Here is a 24,708-nt window from a genome sequence, read left to right as displayed (position 1 = left end):
AATATATAGGAATCGTTTTACAGTAACTTTGATACAGGCTAGCAGGTCATTCTTTACCAAGACAGATGTTGTAAACTAAATTCAAAGTCCATAATCTTTGATCTCCGATAACAAAAACAGAATCTGAAAGTGACAGTTGTGTTCAGCCATAGGACAGATCTAGGAGAAGAGTTTGAGTAGTTGTGTGGTAAAAAGATTCATAATGTTACATTTCAGTGACTTACTGCTTCTGATTGTGCTGCTGTCCAGTGTTTTGCTGACTGCCCAGGCTTCAGAACGTAAGAAACCTTTGCGTTACTATGCATTATAATTTTAAAGAAACAGTGTTTTGTATAATCCTACTCACCTATTCCTAAAGACAGCTATGTTGGACAACCTTCTAATAGTTAAAGTAAAATCTATTTAGAAAAATGAAAAAAAAAAAAACCCCAAATGTGACAAAGCCGTTATGAACACTGATAATATACATATATTGTTGTTAATTATTTGAAATTTTGAGTTCTGGAATGTCAAGTAATAAGATTTTATTGAGATGTAGGTAAATGAGAGAGAATGTGTGATTCTATTTTTGTTTGCTGTTGCTGTACTCTGTCTATATAGACAAAAGTACTGCAGCATATACGTTGTCACATGCATATAGACAAATTATAAGCTTTACTACAAAAATAGTTACATTTTTTAGTAAATCCAGATAATTTTGAGTCAATTGCATTTAACAGTGAGTTTAAATGAATATGGTGGTCTAGCTCTTACTTTTGGTTAGAAGGAATTAAGGCTACAGAGTACAAATTCAAAGTTATGGTTTTAGAACTGCTGTAGCTCCTTATAGGTGAATGGGAAGAAAGTGATCTGAGTTAACAAATCCAGATAGGTTTTTTTATAAAAAATGTAAGCAGCTAAGCAATATAAAGCTTTATCTGGGTTCTGTTGACATATTTTTGGACAGGATATTTGATTTAACAAAATGGGTTTACCTTTAATGCACTATTATTTTTATCCCAGCTTCAGTATCCTTATTGGAGATAAATACTGTGTTGCTTCCTAAATTCTAGGTGGCATAAACTGTCTTTAGTTTTTAGCTTCCTGATCGAGAGAGTTGTGATATGATTTTTCTTTTACCCCTCACAAATCCAGGGACACTGATAGACGTAATACTTTGGGCGATTTAATTACCATGGCTCTTGGAGCTATGCTAAATAAAGTGTCCCCTCCCCCCACTTCCCAAAACATGTCTATACATGCCCTTAGGTATTAAATCACAGTACACATGGTAGGTATGATTTGCTGACTGAAAGAGAACAAATCGGGAGGTATGCAGAGATTTAAAGTAAAATAATTTGAGATGGTAAGCATTTGTCCCTCAGAGGGAAAAGATGAGATGTCAAATCATTTCAGATCTGTGAATCATTCAGGGAGATAATTTGTCAAGTTTAAAAAATATTTCACGAAGTCTTGAGGTTTTTTCTTTTTTATGCAGGCATATATACAACATGCTCACTTACTATGTTGTTACTTATGTGCGTGTTTGTTTGTTTTAATTTACAGCCAGTTGCACTAATGTTTCTGACTTTGATAATTGCATGGGTAATACAGAAGGCTTCTGCCCTAATGGCATTGCTTGTGGATGTAAAGACCAAAAGCCCTTTTGCAAGTAAGTGTGGGATATACTAAATAAACATAAAAGTGTCAGTGTATTTTTGCTGATAAATAATGGACCTTGCATTCTGATCCATGAGGATGAACTGTTGTCTTGATTCACTTCCTGCAAGAGCAAAATATTCTCATTATGAGACTCAGATTCAGGATCAGGGCCTAACAATGCTGCAGTTTGGATTTTGTTTGTTTGTTTTTTAGCTTGTTTTACACCAACTGAGATGCAAGAATTGCACATACAGTTAAGATTACATATAATAATTAATGATGAGGACCCCCTGTTTTCATACTCTTATCATAGCCTCAACTGTTTTCTCAATGGAGTGAAATGCTCTGTAAGATTCAACTCAAAGGTGATTTATTTTCAAGCATGATCAGAATGTAAGAAAGAGTCTGATTTATAAGTCCTTAACAACATCCACCTCTTTTCTTTCTAAAGTACATTTTTGGTTCAAATACAAATATAATACCAAATTTTCCTTCCTTATAAGTTAATGACATGCCATGTACTACAGTCAGTATTTGAAATTTGCTATTACAAAGTAGAATTGTTTTATGACTGAATTGCATTTGTAACTGTACAGATTTAAAATTCTGATAAGAAAAACTTAATGCCCTGAATCAAGCCATAATTTTAATCACTTTCAGGATTCAAGGGAAGAATTCCCCTTTGACAATTACAACACTTCCTTATTGCTTAAGTTATAGGCAGAAGTATGGCAAATCCTGCATGCCTAATTTATAGCTCAGTGCAATTTGAAAGTAGCTGTACATTATGTTCTGGAAACTTGATCTATATAACAAATATATTAAATCCACTTTTAAAAAGCTGATCAGTGGAGGGGATGCAACTATGCAACAAATTTCCATGGGGAATTAGGTAGAATCCAAACTGAACATTGGCAGAAAATGTTACAAATACTTCGTAGTAAAGGCCTTACACTGCAAGACTGCAAACAATAGTGACACCCTTTACACTAGAGGTAAGCAAAATACAGCCCACAGGCCAGATCTGGCCCACCAGGTTATTTCCCCTCCCCACCATCCGGCCCATGGGCAGGTGCCTACCAATTCACTATATTCAGCCTGGCCCCAGGCTGCCCCTGCTGTGCTTGAGTGGGGCCAACCCTGTTCACTCTTGCAGGGACAGTACACACTTCGCTCCCACCTTCACCCATAAGATGGCACTGACCCTGGCCCTGAAGGTAGGGAAGTGGTGGTGGAGGGGGAGTGGTGGTGGTGGCAGATGGGGAGGACTGGGCAGTGGGTGAGTGGGCAGGAAGGTAGGGAAGTGGCAGGGGAAGGTTGGCAGTGGTGGCAGTAAGGGGGAGTGGTGGTGGTGGCGGCAGACAGGAGCAAAGCAGAAGATGGGAGAGAGTGCAGGGTCCATGCTGCTGCCCCAGGGCCAGGGCCAAGTCAGTGAGGAGCCAGGGCAAGGGGGCAGGAGAGTAGAGCCGGGCCAGTGGCAGCATGGGGTCCACCTGGCTTCACTGCATGGGGCTCGCAGTGGTGGCTCAGCCCCGCACACTGCTATGTGCAGGTCATGGGAAACAGTGGGGAGCTCCATGCTATGGAGCCAGGATGCCTCTGCTCCAATCCCTGCTGCCTCAGCCAAGCCCCATAACCTGCATCACTGGCCTCATCGTGTAGGGCTCCCCCTAGTGGTGTGAGGCTTGGGCGTGTAAGCTCTGTGCAATGGAGCTGGTGGCCTGGTCACATGCAGTCCTGGGCTTGCCAGGACTGTGCACCATCAGGGGGTTCTGCCTTCTGCTGCCACTGACAGCAGGGGCTGTGCATAATGGGGGCATGTTTGTAGGGGGGACTACACCCACACACCCTACACATCCCCATCCCCACACCCACTGACACTCACATACACCCCCACAACCTTCCCCACACCCCACATACACATGAGCACACACAAGTTCACATGTGCACGCACACGCGCACACACACACACACACACATACACACACACTCTCCCCCACACTGCACATCCAGACACCCCACAATATACAAGAGTTAGACTTCATTTTTAGGTATTATGCAGTCACTTCTACATATGCAGTGGAAATGTACACAAATCAGGACAAGAAATTATTTTTAATAACATTCAAATATGTGATTGCAGATGTTTGATTTTTAGTATATAATTTATTTTGTTTTTTTCTGGTTCCAAGATGGCAAACCCCCTTCTCAAAAGACGTACTTCCAGTGGCAAAGGTCAGGGGTTAGGGGTAGGACTTCCAGTCCCAAGATGGTGGCCAGGGGGTGGGGCACCTGTCAAGAGCAGGGCTACCCTTGTGGCCCTGGACAGCTTACCAAAACTTGTTAAGTAGCCCTCCAGACAAAATAATTGCGCACCCCTGCTTTATACCCAAACTCCTCAAACAAAGCCAAGAAACATTGAAAATGAAAGAAAATCAATGTGCAACTTAAAAATCAACTTGAAAACTCAAGAGTTTAGCATTATTTTTCTGGAACCAACTTTCAAGGGAAGTGGTGCTGGCTCCTACCCTGGGGGTCTTTAAGAGGAGTCTTGATGCTTACCTAGCTGGGATCATTTGAGCCCAGTTTTTCTCCTGCCCTGGCAGGGGGTCGGCCTTGAAGATCTATAAGGTCCCTTCCGACCCTACTTCTATGATTCTATGATTGTTTTTACCCTGTAGATATATAGATACAACAAAGATGGGTAGTAGTTTAAAACATGAATGCCACATGCCCTCAGAGCCTTGGGGAGTACAGAGGCTGCCCGCAGGCTGCAGTGGCAGTGTCGGTTGCAGGGGCATGGTGATGGCAAGCAGGGAGCTCCCACAGACAGCCATGGTGGTGTTGGCAGTGAGGAGAAGGGGTGGTGAGCACCACAGATGCTGCTGGCAGTGTTGGTGGTGGCCAGCAGCATTCAGGGATCACCCACAGATGTTGCCAGCGGTGTCATCTGCAAGGGGTGGGGTAGCAAGCAGCGACTGCCCACAGGTGCCACCAGCACTTTTTGCAGGGGGTGCACATGCACCTGCATGCACCCCTATGCATAGCTAATGGTATAAAACAATTATATAGATCATGTTTTATGTTTCCCTGGACCCCACTTGTTAAATAAAAATAGAACTAAACATGTTTTTTCTGATTATTTAATGATTTTTGGTTAGACTAATGCTTTAACAACTCATTTTTTATTGGCAGGTGTCCTTACTACAGAGGCAACTGGGGAGAGTACTGGTATCTGGGTGAAAAATGTAATCAACTTTGGAGAACTTTGGATTTGATTTTAGTAGCTGTACTTCCTGGAGTAGCACTGGCTTTTCTGGTTGGTGTAATATTGCAGATTGTCTACTACTGTAAACGTGACAAGGGAGAAAGGTAAGTTACTTATGAACATAAGCTTTTCTGAAAAAAAAGTGGGTGGCAGAGGGGAAGGACCTAAATATAACTATGCCCTAACATTATGTGTATATTTATTTGTTTCAAAAAGGATCACATTTTCCTATTAAAAATAGGAAACCAGTCCTAAGAGGGGCTGTGGAAAGATAGATTTTTGTACACAGTTTGAGGAAAACAAAGTGAAGCCTAGTATTATAGTCTTTCATAATTTAAATTAACAGCATTGCAATCCAAAATATCCAGCCATATAGCATATTATTTTATCAAAACGCTATATAATCATTCAGCATTTTACTGCTACAAGATGCTTGTTTCTCCTCTCCAGAACTGACCTGGCTGACTAAGCCCCTTTAACTTGCTGGTGTAACCTGAAGCTACCATATTTGTCCTGTCCTACTTATTTGTTACTAGGGCTTGGCTGCATTTCAGTAACATCAGGCAGGCTAAGAGAGAGACCTGTAAAAGCCTGATCAGGATCCTGTCAAGTAATCTGAATTACTAAAGGAAAAAATATAGCAATTTAGGGTTGCATTACTATTGTAAGTGAAAATAACTGCTTGGGAGATATCTAAGTGAACTGAGACTCTTTTAGACATAAGGGGAAGAATGTAGTTGTATTTCAAAGTGAAACGGGGTTTGAAAACATCAAACTGTACATTTTAGGGCATGGACAGACATAACCTTTAAAGTATTCCAAACAATTTCATAACACCCCTAAATGTGACAGTACAGATTCATGCAACTGATGAAGCACTTCAGAGATTATCCTGGATAAAGCAGGAACAACCTGAAGAGCTTAACAGTGAAGCACTTCAAGGTTACATATGCATCCTCAGGCAGAAAGGTAGGGAGTTGATCAGTCCTGCATCCCACACTCCTCCTTCTCCAAGGAAACACTTCTGTGACACACCTGAACTTGACTGGCCTGTGACCTCAACTATTTACTGCTAGGTATAAAGACACAGCTAATTTTGCTGTGCACCAACACTAACACTTTGGCCTCTGCTAAAGTATTGAGGCTCTTTTGGAGCATATCAGCAACTGTCTCCACTCAAAATGTCAGCATCTGCCATATCCACAAAGAGGCCTATCAACTAGATGGTGGAAAGAGGTAATATTGCTCTTTGACATTTAGAATAAGAAAACACATTGCTCACTCCAGCTGAGCCACTGCAACAAGGCCATCTATGAGCACATTGCCTCCAAAATGGCTGCTCAAGGGCCCAACCAAAATCAACACTATGTCCCACTGTCCTCACATCCTCACAGCCACCTATCTCCTCCGTATTCCTACCACACATCCTTCCACTACTTGCAATGAGTATCCTTCAACAGTCATCTGTGACAAGCTGGCCTCCTTCCTCTCAGTACCCTGAGCTGACCAAAGACACAGGCAGGATAGATGGCCACCCAACCATCTGGTAATTTTTTACGCTCCAGCATGTGACAGTGGTGGTGGTTTTCAAGTCCCCCCCCCTCCTCCCACGCAGCATCATTATATCATTAGGCTGCCTCAGGAGCATGAGGTCCCATACTGTTGCTTAATGAGGACATGGCCAACTTGCAAATACACCCTTAGGAAGAAAAGGTTTCAGGGTGTGCAGAGCTGGTTGGGGGTGGGGGAGGGAAAGGGCATGCTTGCTTTGAATCACTCCAGGGTTGGGTTCCTGCCTTAAAGCACCATTGCTTTAGAAAAGTGTAATGCTGGCCTGAGGGGGAAGATGGTGGGAGATTACATTCTGAGAATTTGTGCCATGTCATCATTTTTGTGCTGGGTTTGATGCATCTGCCATGGGAAATAATGCTGCCAGGGGGAATAACCAGGGTGCAAATTATGGGCGATCTCAGGGGGGCTGAGCCCCTCCCATAAAAAATGAGAGCCCCCCTGTAAGATTTGAAAATCATAACCCAGGGGGGTCTCCGATCGGTTTGCTCCTTGCAATGGACTGGTTTAAATTTTTTTGCAGACCTCCTGCTCAAGAATCAAAGTATAATTCGAACCCTGGAAATAACACCTGCCCCCATGACCATTACAGTAACAACTTATACTAAAAGGAGAGTGATTAAGCAGTGTTTGGGGGATCAGTTGAGATCTCTCATTGCAGAATGCTATTTGTGGACTTACTTGACAGTTGTCAGGTAATTCACTAAGATGCAGCTTAGCACTTTTTTTGTTCCTGACTATCCTCCTTTCTTTACTATCACGCAGTAAGTCTTGGCACCTGTTCCCCAGCTCCTGTGCCTTGCCTCCTTCAATTGCTACAGAGTGAGGGCTACAGTGGGTGGCAACATCACTGGCACTGCTCCAACATACTCCCCACTCCCCACCATTGCCAAGTGGTTGGCTCCAGCCACTTGGGAAGTGATCACCACTGCTTGGCCATCCCCTTGGTTTGGCTACATCTCTCTAAAGCATTAGCCAGGCAGTCATATGAGCAAAGGTAAACAAAGCAACATAGGAACTCAGCTGCCACTCCTCTTCCCTAACAATCATTGCCCAGAAAGTCACAAATAAATACCTGAGGCCCCCTATGCTCCTTCCCAACACTTCTCAGTTGTGGGAAAGTGACAGTGATTGCCAATGCAGGGAGAAAACTCAGAGCAATTAGTCAAGGTACTGCTCTTTTATTTGCTATTTTTTTTAAACTCAGTCAATACAATGTAAATGGAAAACATCAATGGAAAACATGCTTTCCAACAGACCATGACCTGCCCTCCATGCCCAGCCCCCAACAACAATAGGTCACCATGACTCTCAGCAGGATGAAGAGGCAGAGGTTACCCTCATTTTCCCACACAGCAAATCATGTGAACACAAGGAATCCCAGAAGCACAGCCCCCTTCCAGTCCTTTTCACTCTCCCTAATCTCTGGGATCAAGCAAGAGGGTAGAAGGTAGATACTGGGAGATGGAGTGATTTGCATTCTTCACAGCACAAAAGAAAGCCCTGATGGTGGTCCTTTCAGAGATTTCTTGCCTGGTGAAATGGTTTAAAATGTCCTAGGAATGGTTCCTGCTGCTCAAGTCAGCACAGCAGCAGGCAAGCTGACATAATTTCTGTTGTGGTGCCTGGGGTACAGCAGGAAGGGGTCCAAGCTAGTGGGTGCAGGAACAGTGATGGTCAGCGTGGTTAAAACTCACAGAACTTTAATGGGGAGGCCTTGCATGGGTGGCAGTTAAGGTTGTCTGGAAGCTAGAAGCTGTGATGAGAGGAGTGCCCAGAATCTGTCAGTTTTACCCTGTGCTTACCAAAGGAGTTGCTGGACTTCCTAGGCAAGGAAGAAATCAGTGGCATTTTTCAGTGATTCCCAATTGTTTGATGATTGGTACAGGAACATCCTTTGCAAATATTCTCTCCTGATCAGGGAACTGGCTACCATCCCCTGCCACCCCTCATCAACTGAGGAGAGGGCTGTGCAGGCAGAGGAGGGTTCCCCCAAAGACAGCCCTCTCCATTCTCCAGAAAACATTGGGGGCACCAAAAATGGCAAACCAGGCTGCATCCTCAGGGCAGGAGAAGGACCTCTACCTTTTGCTGTCCAGGAGCATGATGCCTGGGAAATTATCACCTTAGAAACTAGGAGCGAAAGTAAAGAATATCTTAAGATGGAACATGGAGACATGTTTGGGAGTACCTCACTATCTTCATGTCACTAAAGTTTAACAAAGGATGCTTGTTTCCAGGCGCAGCTGGTGAACTGAGACAGGTGGGGCAGGTGGAGCATCACACTGTATCATGCAGTTTCAAATCTTTTAAAAATTTTATTCGTTCAATTTTTGTTTGTTTACAAAAACAATGTTATAAAACATAACATGTAATTTTTTATGTTTATCAAAACTAAACCCCTCCACTCCCTGGCTGCAAACTGCCCCACTTACTTCACAGGCTCCAGAAGGAAAGTGAGTCTGAGCCAAGCCTTGGGTGACTTAAGAGTATCAGGCCCCGCCCTTTCTCCTCCCCCTCCCACTCCCCATCCTCCTAGGAGTTTCCCATGGTTTCCCGCTGCCCACTTAAAGAAGTGGTTATTGCCATCCGTTCAAACTGTTCATGTGTTTCTACTGCTCACACATCACTTGGGTGGTAAGGAGATTGCCCCAAGGTGCTTACTGCACATACTCAACTTTTTGTTGTGTATGCGTAGTGGACGAGCATCATCAATGATTATGTTACTAGCAAACACGGGCAAGAAAAAAAATTATTATTACTTTTGTTTACATTGTTAATTCAACTGAGGCTGTTTTGGATTCTTCCAATTAATGATACTATTACTTTCATTTATTTATTTAGCTGACACATTTTTTGTGTGTCATTTTGAAACTGATGGGGTGGCGCCCAAGTGCCCTGTATTGACCGGCTGCCACTGTTTGTTTCCCTGCCACTATTTCAGGGTCAGCATCTGCTTCAAGTGGAGCTCCCATGGCATTAGGTACAGAGGCTTTCCCCAGGGAAGGCTGTCTTCCATAGGGTACTGTGGGCATGACTTTGCCTCAAGCTGGACAGGAAGTACAGCATCTCCTAGCTCTGCTCAGACAGCAACTCCAAGGTGAGGAGGCGCTAGGCACCTTGTCCAGGCTCCTCAGTGCTGATCCTGTAACTGACAAGTCTTACCAAGGTGAAATTGACCAGGCTCTCGGTAGCTCTGAGGGCCAAACAGAAGCTGCGGCAATACAGCCAATGGGCTTTCTCCTCTGAACTCAGCAGTCCTTGAGAGCCTCCAAAGACTTGGGCCCGAAAGTCATGCGTAGGATCTCTACTCGCCAGCTCCTAGCTGCAGAGCACTGCCACAGCGTCATTTTTGAAGCACTTGACCTGGAAGGGGCCTGCACATCTGTATGATGCCGAAGTGTTCCCAGGTTGAAATGCTTCCCTTAGAGCAGTACTTTGAAGAACTTCAAAGACATGTCTATCCATGCCTTAATAGGATATGACCCCACATTGCATGTTATTATTATTAAAACATTATTATTAGTCATGCATACAGGCTTGTTGACATCCACAGTGCAATATAAATAGTAAAATATGTTTTCAGCTCCAATTTCAACATTTAAGGACTACAAGAAAATATATAGGTCAGTGTCTGACAGAAAGTAATTATTACCAGGGAAAGCAAGGAAAGATGGTTTCTTGGAAGATGTACTGGAGCACAATGGGAAATGTAGGAGACTGTTCTAGGCCCAAGGGTGCCTGAATGAAGGTATTGAGCTGAAAGTAGGAGATGAAAGGGACAATGAGAAAAGAGAATTGAAAGGAGATATGTAGTAGTTTTCTAGATCTTTAGCACAGTAGGCTAAATTTTGGCCTCAGTTATACCCCTGCAGCATTGTCAGTGGATGGCCAAGTGTCAATAGAGGGAATGTGTTACATTTACTTTAGCATGTATTTCTGGTCAATGAACTCATTGCCAACAAGTGCACACATTGTTGTCATGACTGACACAGCATCTAGGCAGCTGAACCCCAGAAGACAGATTTGGTGTTCCTAGTTCTTACTGCATCTTTATACAACAAAGAATGACCTTGTGGCATCTTTATACAATGAAGAATGAACTTAAAAGAAATGGTCATGCTCACATTGAAATCCTGTCCATTTTTTTAACTTTCAGGAAACAGAAAAGAAGATCAGAACACAAGGCACACCATAACCCTGCATACACTCCAGAGCCGAGTGATAATTTAAGATGTGTTTCTCAACAACCATTTGCTGAGGTAAAAGGTGAAATACGGCTGTGTCACATGCTCTCTCCTTACATTATGTTTAGGTATCATTTTCTAGTGTTTCATTGTAAAGATGAATAGTTAAACTTAGTGAACCAACCCTGGCTCTTTTGACTCAAAATTTACAAGCCTCATCTTGCCCATCTGAGAAGCTCCCATCTTATTCTCACTCCCAAACCACACAGTTTACTGTGGCATTGTTCGGCTCAATAGTTGAATGTCACAAAGCTCTTTAAAGCCTTACAGAAAGCTAAGCAGTATAGCTACATTTATCTAATTAGGCTGTGTGGAGCACTGCACAAAGAGTTTGTTTAGAACTGGTTGAGTTTGCGCCATGCAAATATACCTTTGGACTCATAAATAGTTTTTTTATTACATCAGTAAAACTTTTTGCATAAGTAAGGGTTACATCATTAGATTGTAAGATATTTGGTTGAAGGACTGTGTCTTCCTCAGTTTACACAGCACTCTATGCACTGATATATTTAGGAAAGAAAAAAAAACAAGTCATTTTTCTTTATAAGCATGCCGACTTAGACAAAAGATTATCTTCTTGAAGTTAGTTCTTTTGCTAAAACAATAGTGATAGTTGTTGCTTAGAAATTTCTGTTTTCCATGGACTGCTCTATGATATTGTGTTTCAGTGCAACCATAAAATACAAAATGTTCATCTGCATGATTTAGTTACCAGTACATCCTTATTTTGTTATATAGAGTTCTATGAGATCTTGCTTCAAGAAATAAATTTTCAGTGCACTTCTTAATTTGCATCTGCAAAATTTGCAAGTGCACCTTATTTGCATGTGGAAAATGTACAAAAAGAATTTTTGCATGAACAGAGTGGGTATTTCACAAACATTTTTGGCCTAGCTACAGAGGTTCACCTCCTATAAAATATGTTCTCGGAAACAACAGATCAGGCTTTATGGTAATTCTCAATTTAAGCACCTTCTGTTATGAACATCTACCAGGCAGATTTTTTTTTTTAATCTAATGGAAATCAGCCTAGCTATATTAATGTCAATTAAGCTACATCAGTTTGTTGTAGCTGAGGATCTGGGCCACCATGGATAAACACAATGTAGTACATTTATAAATCTGTATAATGAAAACTTAGACTAAAGCTGTGTATAAACTATAAAATTAAGCATTTTTCTTAATGTATTTGGTTTGCTTGCCAATTTATTCTAAACAATAGACTTAAATATTGTTAGAATTGTAACAGTATGATCCTTTTTCTCCATCAGATCTGTTGAGAGTGGTGTTATCTAGGGACACATTGGTGTTTTGCTGAGCCTGCAGGGTGTGGTTGTTTCTAATCTGATTATCATTTTATCAGTTTTTTCCCAGAGGAACACTGGTTTGGACTATCATATACATACCTAAATACTAAATAGTTTTACAACAATTCAGAAAATAAATTTAATGATTATGCATTTTCCATTTTCTATCACTAAATTAGTATGGACTGAAGTGCTACCAACAACTATTTTTTGTTTTATGATCTTCTCTTTTGGCACAAGGAGAATCAAATCCTAGATTGCAGGGAGTGTGCAGCTGCCTGTCATACTCATAGGTTAAACTGAATTAGAACATGGAAGTTATGATGTGCCCAAGGTCATGCTGTGAGTCAGTGATGAGCCATAAAAAGAGCCCAGTCTTCGTTCCTAGATACTTTCCCTAGGAAAGACTTGGGGTACTTTTTATGTCCCTTTCCCCCATTATGTATCAGCAGTCCATTCCAATTCATGTTTTTTCTCTGTACAACACTCCTGTGAAATAGAGAAATTGTAAGTGATCTGTGTAAGTTCAGAAAGGAAGTCCATGAGTGAATACAAACGTTAACCCAGATCTTGCGAGTGCCAACCGCCCTTACCACTAAACCATCCTTCCTATGTCAGTTTCAAACTCAAGTCTCAGCTTTTTCCTATTGCCCTTGACAACATACTCTCAGTAACATAAATCATCACTTGTACTGACACCATCATAAAGATGGGATGGATAAATAAATTGGAACTGTAAGGGATCAGGGAAACACAAGTGTATGGAGAAATAGTGACATTATTCCAAGTGCACTTTTGTTTGCAGATAATCTTTTTAGAAAAATCAAATCTGGCTGCCTGAAAAATTAGTATAGATACCAGGTATGATACATAAATGTGTTATATATTTTAACCTGAAAAACATTAATCTTGACACTTAAACCTATGCCTCATGCATTTTTATATTTTAACCAGTAGGTGGTGCTGTTTAGTTTAGTTTATAAATATAAAACTTTGTGGTTTAGTATGTTGTAGCTGTGTTGGTCTAAGAACATAGGCAGACAAGTTTCTTTGCGTGAATCTGGTATCTTTTATTAGACCAACTTTAAATAGTTGGAAAACAATTTTTAAGCAAGCTTTTGGGTTCAAAAACCCTTCGTCAGGCTAAGGAAGTTTCAGCGGTTGGTGTGAGCTCTTCCTGGATGGAATAAAAAGTAAAGAAGCCAGAGGCTGGGCTGGTATGCATACAAGATAAGTAGTCAGTGAAGATGTAGATTGAGGAGTCAATGGGTGAGAGACAGGCTGGGAGAGGGGGAGAGAAGGTGGTGAATAGTGGAGAAGTACCTGGGGAGTCAGATGTTAGGCAGGTTATAATGTGTCATAAATCCAATGTCTATATTTAGTCCATGATTTTTAGTATCCAGGAGGTTGATGAAGTGGAGTTTGTAGGCTCGTCTGGGTTTTTGAACCCAAAAGCTTGCTTAAAAATTGTTTTCCAACTATTTAAGTTGGTCTAATAAAAGATAAGATTCACCCAAAGAACCTGGTCTGCCTATGTAGTTTAGTATGGTACTTTCAGTTGTCTCTTACTGACATACTGAGTGAACTATCTACCAGTTACAAATACAGTTTAAGTGCTACAAATTAGGAAATTAATCATGCACCCTGTACTCAAATAAGATGCACAGTAGCTGCTCTACAAAGAGGAGTTACTACAGTAAGGACTGCAGGATTAGGTCCAACTCATCTGCATGGTGAAATCTGGCAATGAAATACTTCAAATTGTCAATTTCTAAAACAAGAAAATGCAGTAAGATTGCTGTTGCTATTGCTGTTATGTTGTAGCAAACAAGGACCAAATACTATCCAGAGCTATAGCTCTGTTGTACCAACCTGACTGTGCAAACTATAAAATCATGAAAGCGCCCCTGAAGAAGATGCTACCTGGAGACTTTTCTTGTGGACATGGTAAGAACAAACCAGCAGGAAGTTTTCTTCCTCCATTTCCAATCCTGACTTTCCAGGCAGCACTTTGCCCAAAGAGACTTATTCTTTCTTAGCTTCCACTCAGTGCCTCACTTCCAGTGCTCCTCTAGCTTTCTTTTTGGCTGTTGCCTGGGGGCTTCAGTTTTGACACAGACATCCACAGAATGTAAATATCCCAGCTTTTGCATTTGCAGTCACATCTCTATTAACATGCATGTCTTCATCCAGGCTTACCATACAGTAGTGCTTTCAAACATACGCCATATAGACCATCCTGAACCAAAAAAGCAGTATTGTTGCTTTCAGCATTGCTGAGAATCAGTACTAATTAGCCCACATGAACACATCCAGCAATGCTACTTCTGTTTTAAGAGATCTCCTGCTCAGAGCATTGTGCTGCTGGCTTGTGGGGTAAGTTTGCAGGGAAGACATGCCATATCTCTCTCTCTCAGTTAATTCTTGCTTAGGTCTCCCAAGTTGGTGACATCCACTCTTACAACTATCTAAATCCATAAAGAAGCTTAATTATTTCTTCTGTTTATGCATAATGAATGGTCTATAGGCTTCACAGGGAGGTCTGTGATTAACCAGAGATCAGAGATTAACCAGATTAACCGGAGATGCTTCCTGACAGTTTCCAACACCCTCCAAGGTAACAACTTTCCATGACCATTACACACAGTTGCAAATTAGAGGAGCCCAAATAACTATGCCCTTGGTTGACAAGGTTCTTTGGGTAAATGTGATATCTTTTATTAGATCAACTAAATAGTTGGAAAAATTGTTCTTTGCAAGCTTTTGGGCATGAACATCCTTTTTCAGGCATACGGAGATTCTGCTATTGATTTGTGTTCTGCTGGATGGTGTGTTCCCTTGGTGGTATTTCTGGTGATGCTGCTGGAAGCACCCTGATAAACACAATATCGGCAGTTGTCATACATTTTAAAAAGTTGAAGAAATGATGGAACTGTAATCAGTGTGATTTTTTGCCTAAATAAGGAAACCAGATCTCAGGGGCTTTCATGCACTGGACAACACTGGACTTGACAAAATGCTAATAACTAATCACCTATGGATACTGGGAGGGGGCTGTATCAGTGCCCTTCCCTCTAGATGCTAGATTGTTAAACTAAGTACAGTACTTACTGTTATTCCTGAGTTTTTCTTGAAGAAATACATTTTATTAGCTGGGTTGGCAATACAGGGTATTTTTTTTTATTCTTCAGGATGTTCTCATTTCTGCTGCATAAAAAATGCCTCCTGCTTTGACAGTCTCATTTTCAGGAAAGAGCTCTTGCCAAAACAAGATGGTGTTAAAATGGTAGTTTATTATGTGGCTCTATAGAGTTGGAAGACAACATATGACCCTGCTTATAGTAGCTACATAGGTATATAGTCGGTTTATCTTAACACAATCTAAAACGTGTGTTTAGTCATGCAGCCTACATTAGTCTGGGGTAAAGGGATTAAGAAGGTCCAATGTGACATTATGTGGCAAGTAGAAAGACAAAACTTTGCACACTGGTTAGAGTTGTGAGGTTGTAAGACATTCTTAAACCACAGTTTTAACAGGCCATGTACAATTGTTGGGGTAGGTAATATTCAAAGGCATTAACCCCTATAGTATAGCCTATAGTATGTCTGGTGGGGGAGGGGTATCAGTTTATCCCCTGGGTATTGTTTTCAGTGGGGGGTCTTGGCCAGCTGTCTTCATACTAGCAATGTCCCAAAATGTGCTAGACATAGATGACCCTTGAACAGCGGATAGTATAGATACCATGAGGTGCCTCATCAATTTCAAGTAGTGGGGGGGTACTCTGCAGTCTCCCAGGATGCTCTCGTTGCTTGGGTCCCAAGCTCAAAGTTCCCATGATCAGTGCCTGCACCATCACATCATGCCCCTTCTCTGTCAGGGTATCAGCCAGTGGCCTGTTTTTGGACAGCTTTCACTCCTAGGATTTGGCAAAAGCATGTCACTGGTTCTCAAATGGGATGGTCACATTGATCATCAGGATCTTTTAGTTGTCCTCATCTATTACAACAATGTCTGGATGTAGCTGGCTGTCACAGCCTGGGGCAGTATTGTTCATAGGTACCGTCCTGACCAACACGGAGAGAGCCTTCACCAGCCAGTCCTGCACAGTATTGTGACAGAGTCGTCATGCTCTCACATGAGTCTTTCAGCCACAAAAAATGTGGTATAGGATCTCATTCTTGTAGCTGGACCTCTGACACCTCTTGTCTTAGTGGCCATAGCTAATGGCACCATTGAGTGAAATGCAATTGAGACTGGCCGGGTGGATGAAGTACTAGTCTTTACAATTGCTTGCGTGTATTAAACCTTCCTTAATATTGTGCAAGAGGAACCAAAACTTTGGGAAAACATTTAAATGACCTTAGCTATCAGCAGAGATGTGAGTTTTCCAGAAAATTTTCCAATGCCCTAAATAGAGCATGATCTGATTTTTATGTTTATTTTACTTATATTTAGTAAATAAAACTAAAAAAGTACCCCCATGTTCATGTTATGTCCCAATAGCCACAAGTATTTGAACTTAAATATTAAATACAGCACGCTTAATGTGGTTTAAATGTTATATTCAAACAAATTCAAAGCTTTATGTGGAAAGAAATTATTTTTATTGGAATACATGTAAAAGTGTAAAGATAATACACAACATATACTTCCCTTAAATTGTTTGTTTAAATTTAAAAAAAAACAAAAAACTGAAGGCACTGAAAACTATTGAGACACTAATTTTAGCACACCCAAAAAACTGCATGGTATGCCATGCTTTGGTTTTTATTTAACTTGCACAGCCAATTAGATGAATTCATAATTTGATTTTTGGTTTGGATTATTATGCGAGTATATTTACCCTCCTGTTTACAAATCAATAAAACATGTACTCTCTCACACACTTCCTAGGGACAATCATCTGAAAAACTTTAATTACAAGTATGAAACTACCAGGATTGCCTAATATTGTATTGGCATCCATTCACTGTTACTAATAAATGTTATGAAACAATTTTTAGAAATGGAAAATTTCCCATGGAAAAATAAAGCACTGGAAAATTTTCCACCCCACATCTCTGGCTAGCAGTCTTTTCAATGGGTTTGATTATTCTGTCTTCACACTGGATGTGAATCAGAAGCAACTCCACTGAAAGTGGCAGGTGAGGATGATCGGACCCACAGAGCATTTTTGTTATGTGGAATTTACACTTATTAAAATATGAATGTTTCAAGTCATTCTGATGATATACTAACTTTACAACAAATAGAGGAAAATAAAGTTTATATTTGTAAATGAATCGATAAGAAAAAATCCAACTAAACCATCAGTTTTGTAAAACAAAGTGAACCTCTAACATGCTATACTTAATGAGCTACTTTGTACCATTTGTTGTCTTGCCATGTAAAATCTTGGCTTCTGATCTTTCATATGCAGGGTGACCACATCACACAAAGTGTGCAAATACCTAAAGTTATGTTGAAAAATCAAAGCTTTAGCCAACCTCAGGCACCAGGTCAAGGAGAAGGTCACAGGTATTCTGCGTTTTGTTATATTTTTTCTTATTTTCTCTAAATATTTGATCCTTTAAAGGGTAAAGTTTATATAGTGATTCTCCTGCCAGTGACATAGGTAATGACAAACAGGATCAAATCATAGCAATAGCCGGGACCAGATATTTCAAAAGATGTTGGAAATCTGTAGTGCAAAATTATGGGGGGAAAAAACCTTTTAATTGGAGAAGCTTTTTCATAATTTCTCCATGGTGGACATCTGCTTTGAAATTTACAGATGTATTTCTCTTCCAAATGGTGTAACATTGACTCTTCTTTTACACTTGCAGTCTATAAATGACCAGTGCTTCACTGAATCATTCTAAGCTAGGGCCTAAATGGCATCTAGCACTAAAAAAATTCCCATTTTAATGTTGTTTTGTAAGTAGAAAAATATTTATTTTTATCAGCTTAATATTTTAAACTTTTTTATTTTATTTAATTTTCTTTTGTTCTTTTCTTTTATTAGAAGAATAGAAATAGGGCTGGAAGGGACCGCAAGGTATCAGCTACTCTAGGGTGACAAAGATGGGTCCTCAGGACTCCCCACAGACTAAGGCAAATGCATACTATCCTCCCTGCCTTCCAGATCCTTAGCTTTACTTTCTCTGGGCTCCCCCAACAGAAAGCAGAGGCTAAGTCCTCTGTTCTGGCATTAGGGTCAGAGTGATACTTTACCACAGGCTATGGTTCCTACAGCTGCAGGGATGTCATGCAGAGAAACTACCAAGGGCTCAGTTAGAGAAGGACCGTGTCCAAGTTCGATTCTCCAAGAGCTTACCTCATTCCCACCAAGGACAGCAACAGAATCAGCACACTTCACGCACCAGAGCCTCTCTCTCTCTCTGGAGCACAAACCTCCTCCTACTCCCATATTCAAGCTAAACTCAGACTCTTATACCCCAAAATCACCCGTTCTTACTCATCCAGTCACTTCATGTTTTGTATCAAGCACGCGCTCAGCTCATATACTCTCCTATCAAATTCTCACTTACCTCATGCAGGCTGCAACAATTCCCATCATAAAACTTTATCAAACACTTGCTCGGACCATGTCCTGTCCAATCAAATGCCTGTGCACACGCTACCACGCTATTGCACACAGCACCATACCTTTCACTCATAGCTGCTCATGCAGGTGGCCCTCATCCCTAGCTTGGTCTGTCCCCAGCACTGTGGATATCTCCATGGCAACATCACGGTGAGATGGGGAATATGCTTCTGCAGATACCTGCACTGCCCATCCTGGCTGCTCCTGAGCAGCAGCTGGGGCCAAAGATTGGCTGGGGCAGGGCAGGGGTAAAGTGCTGGTGTTTGTGTGTTTACGGCATTCCCCTAATGCCCTTCCTGGTGTCCCCCTGATGAGGGTGCCCTTGGCCACCCATGTCACCCTCCCCTAAGGCCAGCTCTGCCCACAGGCACAGTGCAGTGGAGGGTAGAGTATCCTGGTACACCTGAAGCAGAAGGGAGTAGGGAGTGTCTGCATGCTGTGTGTGGCAGAGGAGTGCCTACAAAGCCTAGCTTGGACCCTGCAGCATGGGGCCACCACAGCTTGCAGTCTCTACTAGTGTGGCAGGGTATGTGGCCCCCAGCCAATAAGAAGTTGGATAGCAATGGTTTAAAAGAAAAAGTGGAAGGCTTTCAAGTACAAACATTTTGCAACTTTATAAGCCACACTTGCAGTATATACATATGTTGTGATTTATTTGAAATATGTTTTATATCATGGAGGCCTACAATGCCTACTAACCCTCCCTGTTGCTATCAGAAATCTCATATTGGTCTATATTTTAAAAGGTTAGTGTGTTTTAGAAGAAAGTATACTTCATAACGTTATAAAAGAAATTACTGGTATGTCAAGTTGAAAAGGTCCATAGGAAAGTTATTTTTAATATAACTCAAAAGATAATACAATATAATTGAAATTGATTATAATATAAAAATAAATATAATATATTTAGTTCAAATGGCAAATAGGTAGAAGTAATGTTCCATTCTAATAGCAAATAAGTAGAATACAGAAAGGTATGTGTTCTCTAGCTTTGGTTAGTATTTCCTGCTCTGGTGTCACATTTGTTCTGATATTAGCCATATTTAATAATATACGTTCTTGTAAAAATAGATTTATGACTATATGGGTTTAAAATATTGTTAATAAATCATCATTTATATTATGTGGGGCCCAAACTAAAATTGGTGCTGCGTTGTGCTCAGTTCATTGTGCATGCATTTAGAACCAGATTCTCTGATCTAAGTAACCTCACAGTCAAAGAATTACTCATATGCCTAGATTAACTCATATGGTAAAGTGTTGGTAGGACTGGAGCCTAAGAGTAAAGTGAAACGGTTAAAAAAAATTAATCTAGTGATTGCTGTGATTTAAACCATACAAATACTGTGTGACTATTTCTATTTTTATAAAAATAATTTTTAAAAATGCCCGAAATTTCATATAATTTTCTTTTTATTTTAGCTACATTTTTAAAGCCCTGTTTATTTCATTTTGATAGCATTCTCTTCCATCAGCCATTGCGAGGGCCAGTTTCAGGAGCAGATAATTTTTTCAGCCACCAATATCCTCAGCGCAATCAGTTTGGCTACCCAGGCAATAATGTTCTTTATGCGGATTACGAAGAGGAAAATCCAGTTCCAGCTATGCCCATCAGGCAATTTCCAGTATGTATTAACAACCTCAGACACAAAGATTGACTACATAATAATGTGTGTCAGCACTGAAAGCAAACTGTCATAACTTGCATTTCTACGTATAAGCTAGAGCAGTATTTATTTGGAAAATGTGTTTACTGGCTAGAGGTCTGCCACATCTCTAACTTTCCTGGGCTTTATCACAGAAACCTCAGATCTGCTTGCTTTAGGCTATATTGTGTAAATCTCTTTTTGAGGATTTAGGCCCTATGTGGGCTCTCTGTACGTGGATGTTTCAGCTAGGCTAAGTACAGTCAAAAAACCTGGGACTGAATTGATTCAGTGTTTGCAGGTTAGTTTAAACTGCAGAGATTAAACTGAGAAACAACTGGATACACACTTACTTTTGATTCAGGGGATGCAGTCACATACCTGCAGTGCCTCAGGCCAAGCCAGGGGGCACTAGAGCACATCTCTCTGGCATGCAGCCAGCATGGGCTGTGTGTTTGCTTCCTCTTCCTGCTGCCCCTGAGGTCTCTGGGACTTGCAGTCCAGAATCACAGCAGCAGGACTCTCCAGGGTTGCTCATGACTTCCTCTTCCTACTTCCAGGTGCCTCTGGGATTTGTAGTCCACAGTCACAGTCAGCAGTAAGTTTAGCAGCAGGGCAGCTATGTACTCAGGGGAAGGTGGGTTTAATCTCCCTCCATGGTCCCAGACCCCTGCTGGGGTTTGCTGGGGACGAGGGTGGGAAGGAGGGGAGGGGAGGGGAAGGTGCAGTCCCTGCCGTCCCCTCCCCCACCCCCAACTCCTCTCTGCTGGAGCAGACAACACAACCCAGCCCAGGGATGGAAAGCATGCTAGGATGCTGTGATTTAACTTGAACCAGGAAGGGGTCTGGGACAGAAGTTTCATAAACCGGTTTGACCCAAATCTGTTAAATCTCATGCTACATTCAACTAGGTTTATCTTAAACCAGTTTCAGCCATTTTGAAACTGGTTTGTGCGCATTTAGCTTCCGTTCTGTTACAGGTTTAAACCAGTTTCTGGTTACTTAAACTGGTTTATGTATAACTTCTGTCCCTAGCCCTACTGGTAAAGTTAATGGGACTAATCATGAGTAAGTCATCTGAGTTTCATCAAAATGAATATGGCTGCACAATCTAACCTTTTCACTGAAAATATAGACCAAAGTCAGAGTAGGGTCATCCTTCCACTGCTAGGGTTACAATTCTAAGATCAGAATCTATGAGAGGAATCTTCTCGGTTGACATGAAGTACATATTTAGAGAGCTCTCTACGGTGATTCAACTTGGGTTCCTACCATTTTATGTTCATAACATTCCTCTCTTCAAAAGTTTGTATTCTTTCTTAAGTATGGTCTGCATTTAATATTTCTATGATAGCAAAAGAGTAGAAGTAATGAAAGAGTGAAAAGTGTGTTCTTACTCTTGAGCAGTAGCTATGTTTAAGGATGCTTCTTGTCTACTGCTAAATTAGCTTTTCTGGTTCTGGGAAAGGTAAGATCTAATCTGTAGCATAATTTTGTAAATCCACGTTGCATAGATGAAATTGTGAAGCCTTGAGATAATTTGCATTGATCATATACTTTTGAATATATCATCTATGCACTGTGCTACCTTGACAGAAAATATTCTTACATTCCAAATCTCTTGGAAACTTTAAAAAGATAAGTCTTTTTAAAAGAAGAGAACATTCTTTCTTTCCCGAGTATGAAAATTCCTCCCCAGAGTTAAAACTGGCCTGAGTCCCACAACAGGCAAATTCAAATAACTCTCAGCCCTGAATGATCAAAATGGAAGTTGTTTATCAAGAAGGGTCAAAAGTGGCTCCTAGATTTCCAGTAAAACATATAGTACTTGCTTCAACAATTATATCATGAACATGGTTCATGATGGTACAGTCTGTAGCCTTTGTGGACACGTTTTGGAAAACTAACTTACAGGTAGCTTCACTATCAAAGAAATACAGCTATCCATAGTTCTAACTGATAAAATCTATGTATTGTACCATAACTCTGTTATCTCTAACGGTTTGAACTACAGTATACAAAGGGCCCAAACCTGTAGTAATTTACATCAGAATAATATCAAGGCAATGTAGATAGCTAGGTGTTCACACTGAAAACATACTTTCTGAAATTGGGACATAAGAGACGCCAAGTATAAAAAATTATGTTAATGCATACAGCCTGTCTTAAATACAAACAGAATAAGAAATATCTTACTAAATTAAGTTCTTATTAAATTACTATCTTACACATTAAATTAATTCTCTTTACAGAAATATGACATCTCAGCATTTCCTAGGGCTGACATGTTTCAGAGTGCTACTCAACCAATGGACAATATGGAAAGACCAGTAAGACCTTATGGACTAAAACACTCGGGAAATAGATATAACTACTAGAAAGTTTATAATACAGGGAACACATGAAAAAACAGCCGTATATTTGGAGTCTTTGTGAAAATATCATGTGATTTGTTTTTGATATGATTTGATACAATTCTAACTTTCTTTGGAAGACTTCATGATATAGAATACCAGGTTCTGCTTATTGCCAAAATTGCTGCATACCAGTAATAGCACAGGAATATTTTGTATCATTAAGCATGTGCTGAGTGCCAGGAAATGTCCTAACACATATTGTCCTGCACTATTCTTCTCCTTTCTGTACAGCAGCTGTCCCAGTCACCAAACACTTCCATAACCTAGGGGCTGGCAAGCTTTTATGGGGTAGGCAGGAGCTTGGAACCAGGCTATCCCTGGACTACAAGTCTCCAGCTCTCTTCCTACTTTATGTGGCCAGCTGCAAGATATCCAACCTCTCTGCAGCAAAGATAAGCTCAGACACCATGGAGCAGCAGACTGCAGCAGAGTGGAGCTTTGGGGAGAGGATGGGAGGGAGACATTAGGCTGCCCCTCCGTGGGACTGGACTTCCACAGACCAAATCCACCCTGCAGGCCATAGGCTGCCAATCCCTGCTATAACCCAATTTCTCACTGATTGATGGAAGTTTGTAATTTTAAACCTACTAGGCAGAATATCCTTCTGCTAGAGATCCATGATGTCAGCTCTCCATGGGTACATGGGCATATAACAAAGAACAGATAGAGCTGGGGAACATGTTCTACAGACTCAAAACCTATCCATTTGGAAGTTAATTCTGCTTCAATTTATATTAACTCCTTATTGCTTTTCCCTCTGGTTGCTACTGTATGATGCAAATAATAGTAATATTATCTTTGGGGCCATGTGAAAAGTGTGTTGTGATATTGAATGTTCAAGTGACCAAAGATCTAGCCTAATCTGGGAACATCCATTAATTAACAGGCCATTCCATTGTGCTACCTAGTCTCTCTCGTACTTTTTGCAACCCTTGAATATTCAGGAAGGTACCTGGTCATATCTCTAAGCCTTCAAGTTCAACTTGAAATTCTTTAGTTTTCTCTTTTAAATTATACTTTGATGTTTTTGTAATTTGTTTTATAAATAACATAAATAAAATGACACTGAAAATTACCTACTTTATGAGCATCTAAAAAAGAAAAAAATATCATCTGTCCAGGTCCTGAATACCTTTGAAATTGCCAGAAAAATAGTGTCTTAAGTGCATTTTAACCTTTTTATTAAAGCATGATCTTAATTAATTTTAGAAAATCAATAAAAAATTAACTACAGAGATATAACAGAAACAGAGACTTTTGTATGTTTCTTTTATGTAATTATAGTGGTTTTCTCTCAACATCCCTATGACTTATATCCTGGCATCTTCCATTTTTTTCCCCACAGCTTTCAGTTATGGCTTGGTACATGCCTATCTTCCCCTGACTGCATAATCAGAGAAGGCAGAAGCCTGTTCAGAGTTCATTTTATTTCCTGTTCTTTTTGCAAGAAGTCTGTTGAAAAGACATAGTTTCCTGGAGGGGGAAAAGGAAGAATGGCTCCTCCCCACTCCTAGATAGCATCCTCTAGTGCCTATTACAACTGCTGTTTCATTCTTTTCCTTCCAAATACACATCTGTCTTCAATGAGTCATTAGCTAGGGAAGTGTCAGTTTTACTATTCCTGTTTCTAGGGATGGAATATGCCAGCAAGGATAAAAGATATTTAAATAAGGGTCTTCCACACATCACACGTTACAGGGGCAGATTGACCAATGCAGTTGAACCCATTTATCACACTGTGGTTTAGCAAACCACTAGCTTATATATAGCTGCAATCTCATATGCCATAATCTATACTTCCATTAAAAATAAACTGAATTTGCAGAGACACCCTGCGATAACAGCTTTACACAACAACATTAATAATATCACTATTGATCAAAACCCAGAATAAGACACGTCCATCTTATAAAGATTTTCATGGGCCACTAATAGAATGATTTTGTTTTAATGTTACAAAATAACAGAGCTTGGGGAGATGCAACTGTTTAATTCATTCTTTCCATTAATCCTTTGCTGCCCAGCA

The 24,708-nt window shown here is 40.6% G+C and overlaps 1 protein-coding gene across 1 annotated transcript; it reads left to right on the top strand.

Moving 5' to 3' along the window:
* Window positions 1–202: 202 nt before the first annotated feature.
* LOC109310849 lies at window positions 203–23,934 on the top strand. Its single transcript, XM_019536180.1, has 7 exons — window positions 203–278; window positions 1,546–1,651; window positions 4,837–5,013; window positions 10,638–10,740; window positions 17,453–17,550; window positions 20,079–20,244; window positions 22,518–23,934. The coding sequence occupies exons 1-7, from the start codon at window positions 203–205 to the stop codon at window positions 22,641–22,643; spliced, it is 852 nt and encodes a 283-aa protein (XP_019391725.1). The 3' UTR covers window positions 22,644–23,934.
* The last annotated feature ends 774 nt before the right edge of the window (window positions 23,935–24,708 follow it).

This window comes from Crocodylus porosus, unplaced genomic scaffold (genome assembly GCF_001723895.1).
Source record: "Crocodylus porosus isolate Cpor-Errol unplaced genomic scaffold, CroPor_comp1, whole genome shotgun sequence".
Lineage (NCBI taxonomy): Eukaryota > Metazoa > Chordata > Crocodylia > Crocodylidae > Crocodylus > Crocodylus porosus.
The sequence above is the reverse complement of the archived record's forward strand: the minus strand, read 5'-3'. Positions and strand labels throughout refer to the sequence as shown.